This window comes from Sipha flava, unplaced genomic scaffold (genome assembly GCF_003268045.1).
Source record: "Sipha flava isolate LNK unplaced genomic scaffold, YSA_version1 3_pilon_pilon, whole genome shotgun sequence".
NCBI lineage: Eukaryota > Metazoa > Arthropoda > Insecta > Hemiptera > Aphididae > Sipha > Sipha flava.
In genome coordinates this window covers 403,503-420,004 of record NW_020273108.1, presented here as the reverse complement: position 1 = coordinate 420,004, position 16,502 = coordinate 403,503, and the positions used below count along the sequence as shown (strand labels likewise).

At 29.4% G+C, this 16,502-nt stretch overlaps 1 protein-coding gene across 2 annotated transcripts; it reads left to right on the top strand.

Moving 5' to 3' along the window:
- The first annotated feature begins 3,208 nt into the window (after window positions 1–3,208).
- Window positions 3,209–6,626, top strand: LOC112688708 (kynurenine--oxoglutarate transaminase 3-like). 2 transcript variants are annotated; one of them, XM_025562040.1, is made up of 8 exons: window positions 3,209–3,315; window positions 3,591–3,752; window positions 4,519–4,669; window positions 4,736–4,972; window positions 5,044–5,290; window positions 5,389–5,742; window positions 5,817–5,980; window positions 6,043–6,626. In XM_025562040.1, coding segments are annotated over exons 1-8 (1,398 nt in total). In that variant the 5' UTR covers window positions 3,209–3,313; the 3' UTR covers window positions 6,124–6,626. The 2 variants fall into 2 exon arrangements, with proteins under 2 accessions (XP_025417825.1, XP_025417824.1); XM_025562039.1 differs by lacking the exon at window positions 3,209–3,315 and having other exon boundaries at window positions 3,334–3,752.
- The last annotated feature ends 9,876 nt before the right edge of the window (window positions 6,627–16,502 follow it).

Genomic DNA, 16,502 nt, shown 5'->3' with positions numbered 1-16,502 from the left:
AACCAACGACTTAATTTAGAAAACCGTTTTAATTTAACAATCAATATTATTTTTTGAAAAAAAGAAACGAAAAAAATATTTTTAAACAATTTTCGGTTTTCCGACGAATATAGTCTAAACGAAAATCGTAAAACAACTACCCCGCAGCATTCTATTGGTTGAAATTTTCAGAATTATTTTTCCAGTGATCAATACGAAATTACTATCATTGGGTTTTCAAAAGCAAATCAAGACCATTAAATTTATTTTACCGAACACATTTTAAAAGAATAGGAACTGTTTTCATTGAGGTAATATTGTTCTACTTCATTAATCAATAGCGACACGCGGTCACGACTAAAAACAATTAATTTTCCTTTTTTTTTTTTACTGTTTCTGACTTTATTAATACAATACTTTTTGAAGACAGGGTTTCTGTTTAAAACATCTATACATAATATTTTAAAACCCGATTAACTATACAATTTACGCACTGAGGCTAAACGATGTCATATGTAATAGTGGGCCGTGGAAATAGATCCTTGTTTCCTGTGAGTATATTTTGTACAACATACATTCGTCAACACACGCATGCGTAATAAATATTTTGGGAAATTTAGTAATAATTATCTGGTATACATACAGTCTCTATAGTTAACATAATAGCTCGAATTAGTGTATTTAGAATTTTTCCTAAGGGAAAGGATCTATAATCACTAATTACTCTAAGAACCAAATTTATATATTTTAGTGATCACATAGTTTAATCAAAATAATTTGAATGAGTATTAAATATTTACTTCAGTCTTTTAAGATTATCAAATATTCATAAAATACAAGAGTAATATTGTGATTGAATAATACTTATAGGAAAAATAAGAAGCACAAATGAGAATCAATTCTCATATCCAATACCCCCCCTCTCTATTATAAATACGTCATTGGAATCTCACCGCCATCAAAATTATGTTTATACCTTCTGCGGCGAACATTTATGATATTATTATGACCGTTGATTGAAAAATAGTCCATTGAACGATAACATTCACCAACGAGACGGACTCAATTTGTGACAGTTTATTAGTTTATTCTGTCATACGTATAATGAAGTACGCATTGCGGTAGCGTACCATATTATAAAAAAAAAATATTTTTCTTCGATGATCTGAAATAATTGCCATTTGGCAAAATAATAATATATAAATATGCGGTAAAACATGTTTTAAGTGGAAACATATCATTTTTTTCAATTTCATCTGAAAGAAAATATATACATTATGTAATAAGGTGACTAAAGCATTTTCATGTTTATCGTGCAGTAATTTATTATAATTTTAACAAGAACTTGAAGCGAGACATGGAAAAATGAATAAATACCAGGCTACATCTGTACATAGAAAATATATGACACACATTATATGTATTTATTATATAATCTATTAGGTCGATTTTCGGCGTAAATGTAAATGCTTATTTCTATAAAATATTAACTATTAATTTTACTCATGAAAATATAATTTAAATGTATAATTTTTTACTGAAGGTTGACGTTTTGTTTTAAATTTTTAATTTTTCGATTGATTCTTAAAAAAGTATGACCTAAAACTTTAATGAATATTAATAAGTTATATTATGCGTTTATAAGATATGATGGTTATTATATCATGCTCAAACTACGGTATATAAAAAATTTAGTGATGTACATTACTTAACAAGCTACTTAATCGTTATTTTGATAACCAGCTAATTCTATTGCCACGGCAAGTGCAACATGTCCTCCTGTTTCCCTAAATTAAGAAAATTAATTTAATTAATTTATAAAATATTGCCAGCAACACAATTAATTAGTTTAATAACAATAGGTCACGAATAATTTATGAATGTATTGTTTGTAAAACACGTTAGTGACTAAATGGAATCGAATTGCACGTGCGCTCATTATAGTGTTGAACAGCATTATTTTATATGCAATAAACACTAACCGTAAATCGTAGAGACGTATAATGTACAATTTGCAACGATTAAAATGTGTTGAATCCTTAATGTTCGATTAGAAACGTCAAAAGTGGTATTGATAATGTTAACTCTTTTTTTTACGAAATATTTAATTATTTTTTATTTTTTTTACAAAACGTTTTCAAATATATTTTTGGACTGAACCAGTACAGACATAGACAGTGGCATACAAATAGAGGGGTTTTAAAATAAATCTCCACCGGGGACTAAAAAGAAATATTCCGGCTCTTGAAATGGATAAAATAAAAAACTATAAAATAATATGGATCTGAGATGACATTTGAGATTTTCGATTCCATTGCGCGTCAAATAAAGAGTTCACGAGTCGAATCGTCGGTTTGAAAACGCAACTTGCGAGTTATACGTGAAAACGCGGACAGATTGCCATCCGCGTCGTTGACCGTCACGCATGTTACACAAACATGGTCTAGATCAGAGTGGTGCAACCCACGGCCCTCGAAGTTTTTTTTTTTTTTCGGCCCTCCTTCAAAGAAGACTGATATTGAAAAAAAGTCACGATAATATTACAACAAAATCGTTGTGCGATTGTATACTTTTTATCGTGTTTTTTGTTGTAAAACGTAGGTAGGTATACGTGCAAAAGGAGTAACGTCTGAAACCGTGATCGTATTCAGCTCACTACGTAGGTATCGTGTACGTATAGGAGCCACAGCGAATCCTAGTGGTGGGAGATCGCTGAAGTCGTTACTATTAATATAGTAATTATTAAGCGGCTAGTATTGACCGCAGGTCTTACTGGATAATAATAACACGTTTTGTTTTTTTTTTTCTCGGCGGCCCTTGGTGTTTTTATAAAAGTGTAAATCGGCCCGCCCAACCCGCATAGGGTTGGACCATGCCGGGTCTAGATGAAGTTATTCGCCTACTTGTATTCATTACGAACCGCGCGGGGCGTCCGAGATGGCCGGAAAAATACGCGCCGGGTGTTATTGTTATTTTTTCCGAATCGGCGGCTGATATCGTTATCGATAACACAACTTCCTCGTTACGCTACTACGCGTTGATAACCTATTCCGCTGATAACGCGTTCTCGTCGAAACAATAATGATAGCAACACAACAACGACTGCGGTAACACTCGGACGGACTTCGGCCACCCTAATAACACCAATAAAAAATGATTATAGCGCATTAAAGCTGCGAGCGAACGGTACCGGTTCGTTGCAACGTGATCATGGTAAACGTTTTTCAGTCTCGCTGGGGCACTTCAACGCGTCGCCCGTAGATTTCGATTTCTCACACGTCGGTGGACGGTGTACCGTTTATCTTTTCCCCTCCTACCCGTCAACGGCAATATTATGTAAGTTCCGTCGATGAGTTATTGACGTCCAAACGCGACGATAACGCGTTCGAATAGCATTTCCACCAGGTCGTTTCGTTTTATCAGTTATCGTCGCCGATCAGTCGTTCGAACGAACGTTCCTGATATGCTTTTCGGCGCGTGCCTAACCGTTTGCTGTGCGGCTTGTAGAACAATTTAACTGTCTTATTATTTTAACATAACGCACAACAAAACGGTGTTCACGATTTTTAACGATTAAATTAAATAAATATTGTGATTTCGTTTCGTTCAAGGGTTATACTGTACAGCGCTCCTTCTAGAAGAGTTCTTTCTTATCGCACAATTTCAAATTACATATTCAAAAACCGATTATCGACATCGGTTAATATGAACCCGGACATAAAAGAAAAATTTAAATTACCTTCTCGTCATGAAGCTGGTGTATACAATGTATGGTAAGTGCATCTTACCCATTAATGATTTGTTTATGTAATTAAATATTCCATAATCCAACTATATGAGCATAAACATTTTTTATATACGTATAATGTATGTATCCGTCTTTATGTAAATTATTTAAATAAATTTAATCTATGATTAAAAGCACAGTAAATTATGATAATATGACATTAAGGAAAGTATTCAAAAATAATTTAAGATTTTTATATATAGTTACTGTTGTAGCGTGCTGAGTACACAATGTTGAGATGTGAGAATATTTTATACAAAATTAATAGACTATCAAGAATATTTGTGAAGGTATAACTAATATTTATTAATAATTAACATCAACATAGACAAAATAAACTGATAATAACAAATATAAACTGAGCGTATATTCAGGACGACTGGATATGTTTGAAATTGAAGTATAATGATATGTAGTACATTAGACTGTAGAGAAAAGTATACTCAATAATGTTTTTATTATCAATAATAATTCCAGGGAACTTTATTTTGTATGTTGGTATTTATTTTTATAGTTCTCCGTGTAAATGAGAAACCAAAAAAAATTATTTTGTATTATATATTATTATTCATCATTTTGCTTGCTTTTTTATTTAAATCAAAATAAAATAAATCTATAATTTAAAATTTTAAAAATAATAATTAGTTTTTACAACTTATAATTTGGTTTTATAAAGTGTTAGTATTCAGTTGACAAATTATTTTATTATGCTTTTTATATAAAACTAAAACTTACATATTTAATTGTTACAGGATTGAATTCACCCAATTAGCTGCGACTACAAAATGCTTAAATTTGGGTCAAGGATTTCCAGATTATGACCCACCATCAAAATTTTCAAATTTTTTAGCTGAGGTGGCTACTGAAAAAAATTCATATTTCAATCAATATACACGAGGATTTGTAATACATAGAAATTAATACTAGATCTAATAAAATATACTAAAATTATATAATTTATTATTTAAGGGTCATGTACGTTTAGTTAAAGCATTATCCAATTTATATTCTACATTACTTAATCGGAAAATAGATCCTATGAATGAAATATTAGTAACAGTTGGTGCATATGAAGCACTTTACTGTGTCATACAGAGTAATATAGAAATTGGAGATGAAGCAATTATTATAGAACCATTTTATGATTGCTATGAACCAATGATACGAACTGCCGGAGGGACACCTAGATTTATTCCTCTAAGAAATGTTAGAATTTAACCAACTAATATTTAGGTAAATATAATTAATTAAAACTAATATTCAAACCATTTTTTTAGACAAAGCCCAATGCTAAGGTATCTCATTCAAGTGATTGGAAACTTGATCCAGAAGAATTAGCATCGTTGTTTAATGCCAAGACTAAACTCATAATTATCAACACACCACACAATCCATTAGGAAAAGTATTTGATTATGAAGAGTTGAATATGATTGCAGACTTGGCCAAAAAACATAATGTACTTGTTATTTCGGACGAAGTTTATGAATGGTTGGTGTATGAACCAACCAAACATATTAGAATTGGTAGTTTAATTTTTCCTATATTTTATTCATTAAATTCTATACTTAATAATATTAATAAATATGAGATATATGTAATAATATTTTTTTTTATGTTTTAGCGTCACTCCCAGGTATGTGGGAAAGAACTATTACGATTGGATCTGCAGGAAAAACATTTAGTATGACTGGTTGGAAACTCGGTTGGGCGTATGGTCCAGATTATTTGATTAAAAATGCATGTGTTGTGCATCAGACTGCAATTTATACGTGTGCAACGACAGTTCAGGAAGCAGTTGCTAGAGGGTTTGAACATGAAATTAGTGTTCTTAATACATCAGATAGTTATTTTCAAAATATGTCTAAAGAATTAAAACCTAAAATGCTATATCTTTCTAATGTATTACAAGAAAATGGCTTTACACCAGTCATACCAGATGGAGGATATTTCATGATATCAAATTGGACCAAATTCGGTTGGTTACAATTTTTTATACATTACATGTAAAATATTAAAATAATTTTATATATTATATTGTTATTTTTATAGAAAATAAATTAGATTTAAGCTCAGAGACTGATAAATACAAAGACTTTAGGTTTGTAAAATGGTTTTCCAAAAATGCTAAACTACAAGGAATACCATTTTCAGCTTTTTATTCTGAAAAACATAAATTTATGGCTGAAGATTATCTACGGTTTTGTTTTTTTAAGGTAATTATTGATTTTTACTATATATAGTTAAAATTTTAATTATAATCTATTTTATCAAACAGAGAGATGAAACATTGAAGAAGGCTGAAAACATTTTATCTTCATGGACGAAGAATATATCAGAGTCCAAATCTAAAATCTAAATTTCTTGAATTCATATAAAAACTATAATGATTTAATTCTGTTAAGTTTTTTCTTTTTGTTTGATTTTTCTTATAATTATTCAAATATGTTAAAACCTAGAAATTATAAATGGTGTTCTTGATACTATATCAGTACCAAATTATGTAAAAAAAAGTATTTTCTGTTTTATGCATTGTGTTTAAAATAGAATATTTTTGATTTAAAACAAATAATTCTTAGTCGTAATAAATTTTTACAATGTGTAAATTTAAAATTATTTTGCAATTTAATTAGATGGAGTTATACAATGAAACAGATGGCTATTATTTATGTTATCCTTGAACTAGAAAGATACATATAAAATTATGTAACATCTTAGTCCATTCCAAGCCCTGAACTAATTTATTAATATATTCATGTTATAAGTAATAGTTACCTTATTTGATGTTAAATTATTAATTATAAGACTTACTTATAATACACTTAATATACTTATTACACTAAGTGTATGTAACTCAAAGTTGTATGTTTAATTTTATTCATGTTTTAAATTTTTAGAATTTTATCATTGTTATGTATTGAATAGTCTATTTTCAAAATAAATAAGTGTTTAATTAAATTAAATAACCAATTTTAATTTAACGCTTCAAAGTATACCAACCCATTGTAAAATATGTATTTAAAAAAAAATGGTCATTTAACTTTATACTTTTAATTTTACAATTGTTGAATTGATTGGAGAATATTTATTTAGTTTTTTAATTATTAATATCTACAAGATGGGAAAGTACAGTGGTTTATAATACTTAATAACTAATAATCTTGTATAAAAATAAGATTTACCAAAATATTTGCAATTTTAATGGGTATATATATTGGTATTTAGGTATCATTATATAACAGGCAAGCAAAATATTAGTCTTGATATTCGCATGATTTCAAGAACTGAAAAACATGGAAACTAAATTTATTTCTAGAATTAAAAGAAATGACTTTAAAACAGTGGTTTATGATCTCTAAAGAGATCGCCAATAGTTTAACACAAAATTAAGAATTTATGTATAATGTGTATTATTTTATATAACTTTAGATTTGTATTTTTTTTTTTTTTTTTATGTTTTTTATTAAACAAAATATATTAAAATAGCTTAAAATATATAATTTAATTCATATGAATAAAAATTTTCTATACATTATGTAATATATATTATACACTTACATAATGTTGTTTGAAATGGTTGCCCTTTCATAATAAATAATAAAAATAATAAATTAATTTGAGGGTTGATAACAACTCAGAAAAGCTTTTAGTAATCTGATATGATTTTATAATAGTAATGAAAATCATATTTAAATAATATTATGTAAACATTGTTTATATGATAAAATACTGTTTATTAAACAGTTGGTTTTGAAAAGGAATTTATTATTTATGTGAATTATAAAAAATAAACATTACGATATAGGATGAAATATATTTTTATTTAATTAACACTCAGCTACTCGTGTTAACTAAGCATTTTGTATCGGAAAACTCTAATATCTATTCATGCATTCCTATTAAATTTTATGTATGCCTATTGAAATATATATAATACATAGGATATATTATATACTCAGATGGATAATGCTGAAACCATCCAACTTTTCTTTTTTCAATCCTATTCCCTGATTAGTTTAAACCAGTGATATACGTGCACTCGTTGAATATTATGTTTGACATTAGTTTTTAAATCTTCCAAACAGCTAAAATTAAGTATGAAACATTGTGTAACAGTTTATAATTAATCAATAAATTTAAACGATTTGGTTTTTTAGTCATTACATCTGAACTAAGCTTTTGTTTAAAAGAATAATGGTATTATTTATATATTTTGCAATAATTTGAAATCGTCATATTTCGATTCCTTACTAACCTACGATCAGGATCAGTTGCTTTCACATGCGAATAACACACACGATTAGCACCGGGAAAAAATGTATTCGGAATTGAAATCGACTAGTATAGGTGTAGTTTACAAATATGGTTCTACGAGTGTTGAGTAGTGCGTTAAACATTCGATACGAAACCGGGATTCGAATTTTTTTACGAACAATATAAAAAATGTGGTTTATTTTTAAAAATGTATTTTTTTTTGATTTTAGGCGGTCCTCGCGCGCACGGTCGCAGCAAACGTTACGGCTCGAGGGTCACGTAATCCAGACGCGTCCTCGAAGGACGACGACCGTCGGAACGCGGGACACGATTCGAAACGCGTATACCGCCGGTCGGCGGTGTCGGGCGTCCACGATTGCCGTGGTTCAACGGTAGCGGTACCGATCGGCCAATAATTGCGAAACGCTGTCGTGGCCCACCATCCGTATCAGATGGTTGAACACGCATTTCGTGTACAGCACGTCCACGACGGGATCGTGCAGGTACGTGATGTCGTGCCGGACCGCGCACACCATCGAATGCGCCTCGGACAGCGACAGCATGCGGCCGTTCTTGTCGAACCGGCCGATGTATCGAGCGCACATCAGCTGATTGGTGCCGTAGTCGATCAGCTTCAGCAGGTAACGCTTGTCGCCGTGCTCGTCGTACGCGGTCAGGTTCACGATCATCGGGCAGTCCACGCGCAGCCGCCTCATGATCTCCACGTCGCTCGACCCGTTCCACAGCACCAGCACGGGACGTTGCCGTCCGCCGCCGTGCATGTAATCGGTCACGTACTCCGGGTACAGCGTCGTGGACCTGCGCGACGTCCGCACGCCGATCTCCAGCTCGCAGAGCAGCGACCGCAGCAGCTCCGACTTCCGGCGCATCGTCCTCTTCAGATGTCTGACCAACTCGCGCTCGTCGCTCGGGTCCAACCGCAGCGCCCTTTTGCTGCGCGACAGCACCAGCGGATAGCCCCGGAGCTTGACCACCGGCGAGTCCATCCGGTGATCCGACATCGCGCCCGATATCAACACCAGACTGTTCCGGAACGACGTGAACTCGAAGTCCATGACCACGAACCGGTACCTGTTCCTGTGCAACGCAACACATTTATCTCGTTTTAAGGATTGGGCCCACGGCACTACGGTTTTATCTGTCCGCCGTCTACGGGGTACGGTGTGCTTCGAACAACACCGACCGTTTCATTCGAACGCCGAAATCGATCCCACATTACATTTATTTTTCTTCAGTTTCCCTATGGACGCTCTAGTTTCCGCATATTACGGCTCCTGTTTTGCGTACCGCAAATTTAACTTTATCGGCTACTGCCTTTAGTCCTTAAAACTAAAGAGAAAATGGACTTAAGATTGGCTACTGAAAATATCTGAAAACTGTGTGCGGTCTTAGTTCGAACACCGGGTATGAGCATACACTTTTGGTTTTCTTCATTTCGAACACCGAACACCAGGTGTGTACTGACCCACCGGGGTACCGGGAAAACGTCCTCTTAAAAATTATAAGACTTGGGCCCACTACCAAAAAGATACCTGTAGTTTCAGTTAAATTCAATAATTTTATTATTTTTGACAATTTTAATTGAATAATTGAAAAGAGAAAATTAAAACCTACATAAAGGAAGAATCATAAATTTCGTTGGTTAGGTATTTACTGATATGGCAATTTTTGATGTACTATAACTACTAACTTTGATCGTGTTTAACTATTTTATACTTATACGTATATTCATCGAGAAACAAATATTTTTTATTTAGAATTCTAGTGAATTATAATAAGAGCACAAAGTGGTATGCGAGTACACGGTATATCCTGACTGTTTCCGTTTATAATAAAGTTATTTATAAATTACTTGGATTACCCAATAATTAACAACGATAATTTTGTATACTCTCAAGAAAATGATAATAATAATATGTACAAGAAAAAAAATGTAATTCACGTTTATTATGCGTAACAAATTTTATTTATGATTTCAATATGTATTCTCTAGAGCAGGGATGGCGAACCTTTTTTGATTCAAGAGCCAAATTTTTTCTTTAAGGTTTTCAAAATCGTTCACGTGCCCAAAAAAAAATTATATTTTCTAAGAATATTAAATTATTTTTATTAAATGTTAGTCATTCTTAGTAAAACATAAGCAGCAACAATTGTTTCATCAGTCAAAACATTTTTTCCTTCGATTTAATCAAATTTGCTATAGCAAATAAGCTTTCACAAACATAATTTGATGAAAAATATGAAAGCATGAGGATAACTGTAATTTTTAAAACATATATATAATTTATTACTTTGAATTCCTTATAACCAACATTTTATAAATAGTATAATTTTTTTTACATGTAGAATTTTTAATAATTTCAATTTTTGCGGGTGCCTTTAAAATGTAGTCAATGTACTATCTTTGGTACGCGTGCCATAGGTTCGCGACCTCTGCTTTAGAGTATAATGCATTATTTGAAATTTACAAGTTTTTTTTTAATAATTCCTCTTACTCAAGTAACGTATGGACGATAGTTTTCAAAACTTAAAATTATAAAAATACGTTTAATAAGTTGTTTAACACAAGATAATTTGGAATCATTGTTTTTGATGAACTGTGAAAGGGAATTGTTGTCCAACATTACCCCGGCTCAAGTAATTGATTTAATGTGTGAACAAAGTACAGAAATATTAAGAATGTTGAAAGTTTAGTTTTTAAACATTTTACTGAACTATTTGTATATTATTTTACTTGTATTGAACTATTTTTAAGAACATACTATTCATATTTTATAATTTATACGAGGTTTCACAATTTATTTTTAATTTAAAATTTATTTAAGATCACTTAAATAAAAATAATTATTTTAATATTGTTGTGTATTTATTTATTTTTATAGATCTTAAATCAAAATGTAAAAGTGGGTTCCTATTTAGGTTTATGATTATTTTATAGTTTTGTCTTAGTGTAAGAAATGGGTAGATAACCTGCCTATTGTTATAGATAGGTATACACGAGACACATTTCTATTAGTATGTATAGTAAGTGGTCTTTAATTATATCCAGTTTTCCGGTAGGGAAAATAGATCCAGTACGCGCTTGCCGAACACTGTAAAAAAAAATCGAACTCCTTAGTTTTTATTTTGTTTCCGCGTACGGTGTATGCATCAGTTTTATTACCCACCAATATCGGAGTACATTGTTCGAACTACACCAACACCGTACACGGACAAATAAAACCGTAATGTGAGGTCCAATGTTCGAATTGGAAAAAAATGAGTAGAAGAGTTCAGTCCAACGATTTAAAAACTGCGTTCCATGTGCATAATTGTTTAACGTAGAACCGTGGGGGGTTTCGTCCCCACACTACCCTCTACCGATGGCTAGTACCGAATTGATTCCCGAGCTCCAAACCGACATGCCGAATTGGTTCCCGTCTAAAAAAGGTATTTTATTAGGTATAGCCGAGTAGGTTCCCGTTTGAAAAAGGTATTTTATTAGGTATAACCGAATTAGTTCCCGTTTAATTACGTACATTTTTCTTCTAATTTTACAGGCTTAGGGCTGTCAACTTTAAAGTAGACTTGGTAAAACATTTGCGTTAATGTGTGTTAAAAAAGAATGATAAAATATCAACAATTTTAAATCGTTGATTTGGAAGTCAACTTGTCATCATATCTATTACTGTTTAAAGCTATCTCCTTACGTATAATCTCAGATAAACGCTCTGTGATAAGTTTGTCACATTTTCGTTTAAATGAATTTGTCAATTTTTGTCGCACAAGTGTACCATCGTTTTCCTTTTCGTAGTTATGTGTTAAGACTGATTTACATAAACAATTTCTATTCAATTTCACGTAAACTTTACATTTTTGTTTTGTACATATCCAGTGCCGGATTACCCATTAGGCAGATTCAGGGCCGTCACAAAGATGAAAATCAAAAGGGGGGAAGTGTATAATATGATAAATGCCGACTACAATTTTTTTACTCAATATATATAGTATAATTAACTATGTGTAGTCGTATTTTTACTTTTTAACATGTATATATGCGTAAGTGTCGTACGTTCTTAAAATTGACAATTTAATTATATATATAATAATATTTTATATTGTATAATAAGTATTTATATAAATTTTATTCGTGTGTACGCTGTATTACGAAATATGTAATATTTTACCGTGACTAAAATTGTTATCCTTGTTTTTGTAAAATTAGGTCCTCCTAGACTATAATTAAATAAGTCCGACTGTCGACTGGTGTATTCGTTGGAGGGGGATGAGACACCCCCCAAGACCCCCCTTCGGAACGACCCTGTTTCTGGTCATCGGTGAGCGTGTAAAATTACGTTGGTAATTGTGTTTACTTATTTGTATGTGTTATTTTTAATCTTTCTTGTGTTGCTAAATTATTACATTTCAACATTAATTTCTATAACACGCACGAATAAAAATAATTACTCGAATTACTCACATACATATAATTTAATGATGATGTCATCGAACTATATAGATAGTTAAAATATTTGAGCGAATTAATTACAACTATAATAATCAGTGAACATGTTTGAAATTAAATTATTTCACGGTTCTACATGTTACCATATCATCATGTATATATATTAACTAAGAAAACCTGTAAGTACGTACTTTGGAAAAAATATTTATCATAATATGTATCATTTGTAGTAATTGGTTATGCCTATTTAGTTTTTAATAATTTATTATTAATTTGATTAATAAAAAAAATGCCGTATTAAAAATACTTTGAAATTGAATTTGTATATAATTTTGTTGTTTTATCATAGCATAATATTGGATATAAGCATATGTTATAAGTAGGGATCAGAATTTCTAGGAATTTGCATGTTTTTAAATAATCATCAAAAACATAGCTAAGAAATATATAAATTTGTTTCATAGTAATACAAGTTTATACTTAAAATTTATAGATTTATAGATTATATATTTGACCATTTTTCATTTTATAAGTGCTTATTTGACATTTATATAAAGGAGTGAGTTTTTTTAATTTTATAAAAAAAAATTATGGATTTATTTCTTCATCACTCGACTTGAAACTCAAGATGTGGCACTAACTGAATCCATTAAAATAATTTAAACTACAAAAGAATATTAAATTATTTTATTGGATTTAGTTAGTGCCACACCTTAGGTTTCAAATCGAGTGATAGATGAAAAAATAAATTCATAATTTTTTTTATAAAAAAACTTACTATAACTAACTAACTACAAAAGAACATATACATTCTGTAAATATTGAAGGATCTACATAAGCTAAAGCAATTGATGACAAAATTAAAAAAGTTTTGAAAAAAATGTTGGTTTTGATAAACTACAAAAAATATTGAACATTTTAAATGGACAAAATGAACCTATGGTTTGCATATATTAGTAGTAGAGACCTACCTTTTTTTAAATTCGCACCAATGAGTTCCGTAGACGTGGAACGTTCTTTTTCTAAATATAAAAATATTTTGGTTGATAACAGGCAGTCATTTAAATTTCCCAACTTAAGAAAATATCTAATACGAGTAGTCCAATGTAATGCTCAAGGTAATTAGTGCTATATTAAAAATAGAAACAATTGATTTAATTTAATTAATTTTTAAAACAATTAAAATTTTTTTTTAGACAAAAACTTAGTTTAAGATGAAAACAAATCTGAAAAAAAGAAAATAATTATCTCAGAACATCATATCTATTATTATTATATTGTAATATATATATATATATATATATATATATATATATATATATATATATATATATATTACATCTATTTATTATTTAATACTAATTTAATTTTTTGATTTAATTAATTATTACAAATATAATTTTTTTTAAATGCATATTTTAATAGCATATTTATTGATTCTTTACAGCATAAACGCATGCATATTTTAAGATTTTTAAGGGTATGAAGTCCCTAGCCCTAGTTATGAGCAAAACTAAACGAGGAGGAGAAGCATGGATATACCTATATGTTTACGTTGTTTTATATATTTGTACAATTTATAAATAGTGAATTGTAAAAACAGGAATTAGAACAGATTTGAAAAGTAGAACTCAGTGATGTAATCTTAATCAATTTCAATTAATAAGGCAATCAAATAATAATCAATTGATGAAGCATTAAGAATTAAAATGGAAGTAGAATACATGAATTCTTATTATCGTTATTTATTATTAATTACTTACACATGAGTATATATATATATATATATATATATATATATTATACTATATTATTATATATAATATATTATATTATATGTGTCTTAGTTTTCATTCTTATTTTTTATGTTTTCAACGTTTAAAGTGTTAAAATTACAATATATAGAAATAATTTGTTTAACGATAGTAATTATATTCGACCTTTTAATAAACCGATGTAAAGATGTTTATTGAGTAATTAATGTAATCCACTTTTAAATTGAATTTTTATGCTTTATCAATTGATATATTGTTTGATTGTCTTATTAAAATTAATTGAGATTACATCACTATGCTAATCTATTCTAATTCTTGTTTTTATAAATTATGAATCCGTATACGAATTTAATATTTATTAATAACTTCGGACCTCATTCAATTAATGATTTAATAGTTAATAGTTAATCGTACATGCTTACGAATTTTAGGGCGATTGTAAATTGCACCCGGTATTTTTCGAATTTTGAAATGGGTATAGTAAATTACGCTCATAGTACAGTCGAGTTGGTATAACTCAAACTTAGACAATTTCTGTGGTTACATTTTTTTTATTCCCCTAAAAATCATTATTACACTCAAAGTGTTATACCAGTATTGTTAACTTGAACATAATATTGTGATAAATAGTTAAGTTGAAGTATAACTGAGTATTTTCATGAGCATATTATTATGTTTTAACAACTCGGCTGTAAAATAAAAATAATATCTCAAATAATACATACCTTGAAGCCAATTTTTATCTATATTTTCCTCCGTTTAATTTAACCATATGAAGAATATTTTTAAAAACTTAATATACTTAATATTATCCACTATATTATCACCCACTCATATTATTAAATTAAAAAAAAATAAAATTTTAGAGGACAATGATAATCGTCTCCTCGAAGCAGACCCGTATTTAAGGGAGTGGATAAGTACAATCACCCCCTGCATATAATTTTGGAGTAGTTAATTTTTCCAGCATATTTTCTTTTTTATTATTTTATTATTATATAATTGCATACATTTATTCTATTAAACAAAAACATAGACCAAATATAAACTTGTACTTACTTTAAATTTTGATAGATGGTGTTTTCATTTTGATAAATTCCAAGCATTATATGGGTTATAATAGCACGAACTGCAAATCTAGTAATTGTAAACACAATAAATATTTGATTAGTTTTCAACGAGTTCCGTTCAAGCACAAATTGGCTAGAATATAGGAGAAATTCCTATGCTCTATTCTTAACTTTTTTATTATGTACTCAAGTATACAGAATCATTCTCAAAACTGAAACTAATTTAAACAAAATTAAGATGATTTCTTTCACAAAATTTCACAAAAAAATATAATTAAATAAAATTTATTAATATTGAAAACGATTTATTACCTAACGCAAATGGTGTAATAGAATTAATACAAAAAAAAAAAAAAACGTATAAGCATTTTTCATTTAAAGATTTTGATATTAAATACTTAAGTATTTTATTTATTTGTACATTTAATAATGTAATGAATATATGATAATTAGTAAATATTCACCTATAAAAATGTTTAAAATATGCCCTTTAACATTTATTAACATTTATATATGTTTACGTATTGGTACGTTAAAGAAATAAAATCACAAAAATACTTCACATTTAATGCACTTAAAATATTCAAATATCGGAAATTATTAAATAGCGTAAGGTCATCAATACGCTTTTTTTGATTATAAAATGACTGATAAGAGTAATAACTACATGTATTCGTATTTAGATAAAAATACTTTTGCTATTGATAGTTTACTAATATAAAACATAATACACAGCATGAGTAATTTTACACATTTGGAAATAATTATTTCTAAACGGTGACTATTATAGTAAATTTTATAACAGGAGAATCACACGTAAAATGAATTTATTTGTAAATTATTATAATAAAAGATACGCACGGTTAAGGGTGACTGCAAAAATGTGTTCAAGAAAACCAATGCAAATATTTACTTATATTTATTATTACCTTTAAATATAATCGTTTAAAACACAAATTTAAAAAATGGAGTTTAAAATAAATTTATCATTGTTTATTTAATATAAATCTTTTGATAAACAAATACTATATAAAACATGTGTAACTATAGTAATAGGCACGCCTTCCATTATAAAATCGGGGGAAAACACGAAACTGCAGAATAAAACTGCGCCCTTCACAAAATATTTATCTCCACAATCATCATCAGGGCTAGGATTTGTATGCACAGCATG

What these genes read in the sequence shown, in the direction of transcription:
- LOC112688708 (XM_025562040.1), top strand. An exon ending in ATCAATATACACGAGGATTT is followed by an intron (nt 4,670 to 4,735) that starts GTAATACATAGA and finishes TTATTATTTAAG; the next exon opens with GGTCATGTACGTTTAGTTAA. An exon ending in GATTTATTCCTCTAAGAAAT is followed by an intron (nt 4,973 to 5,043) that starts GTTAGAATTTAA and finishes CCATTTTTTTAG; the next exon opens with ACAAAGCCCAATGCTAAGGT.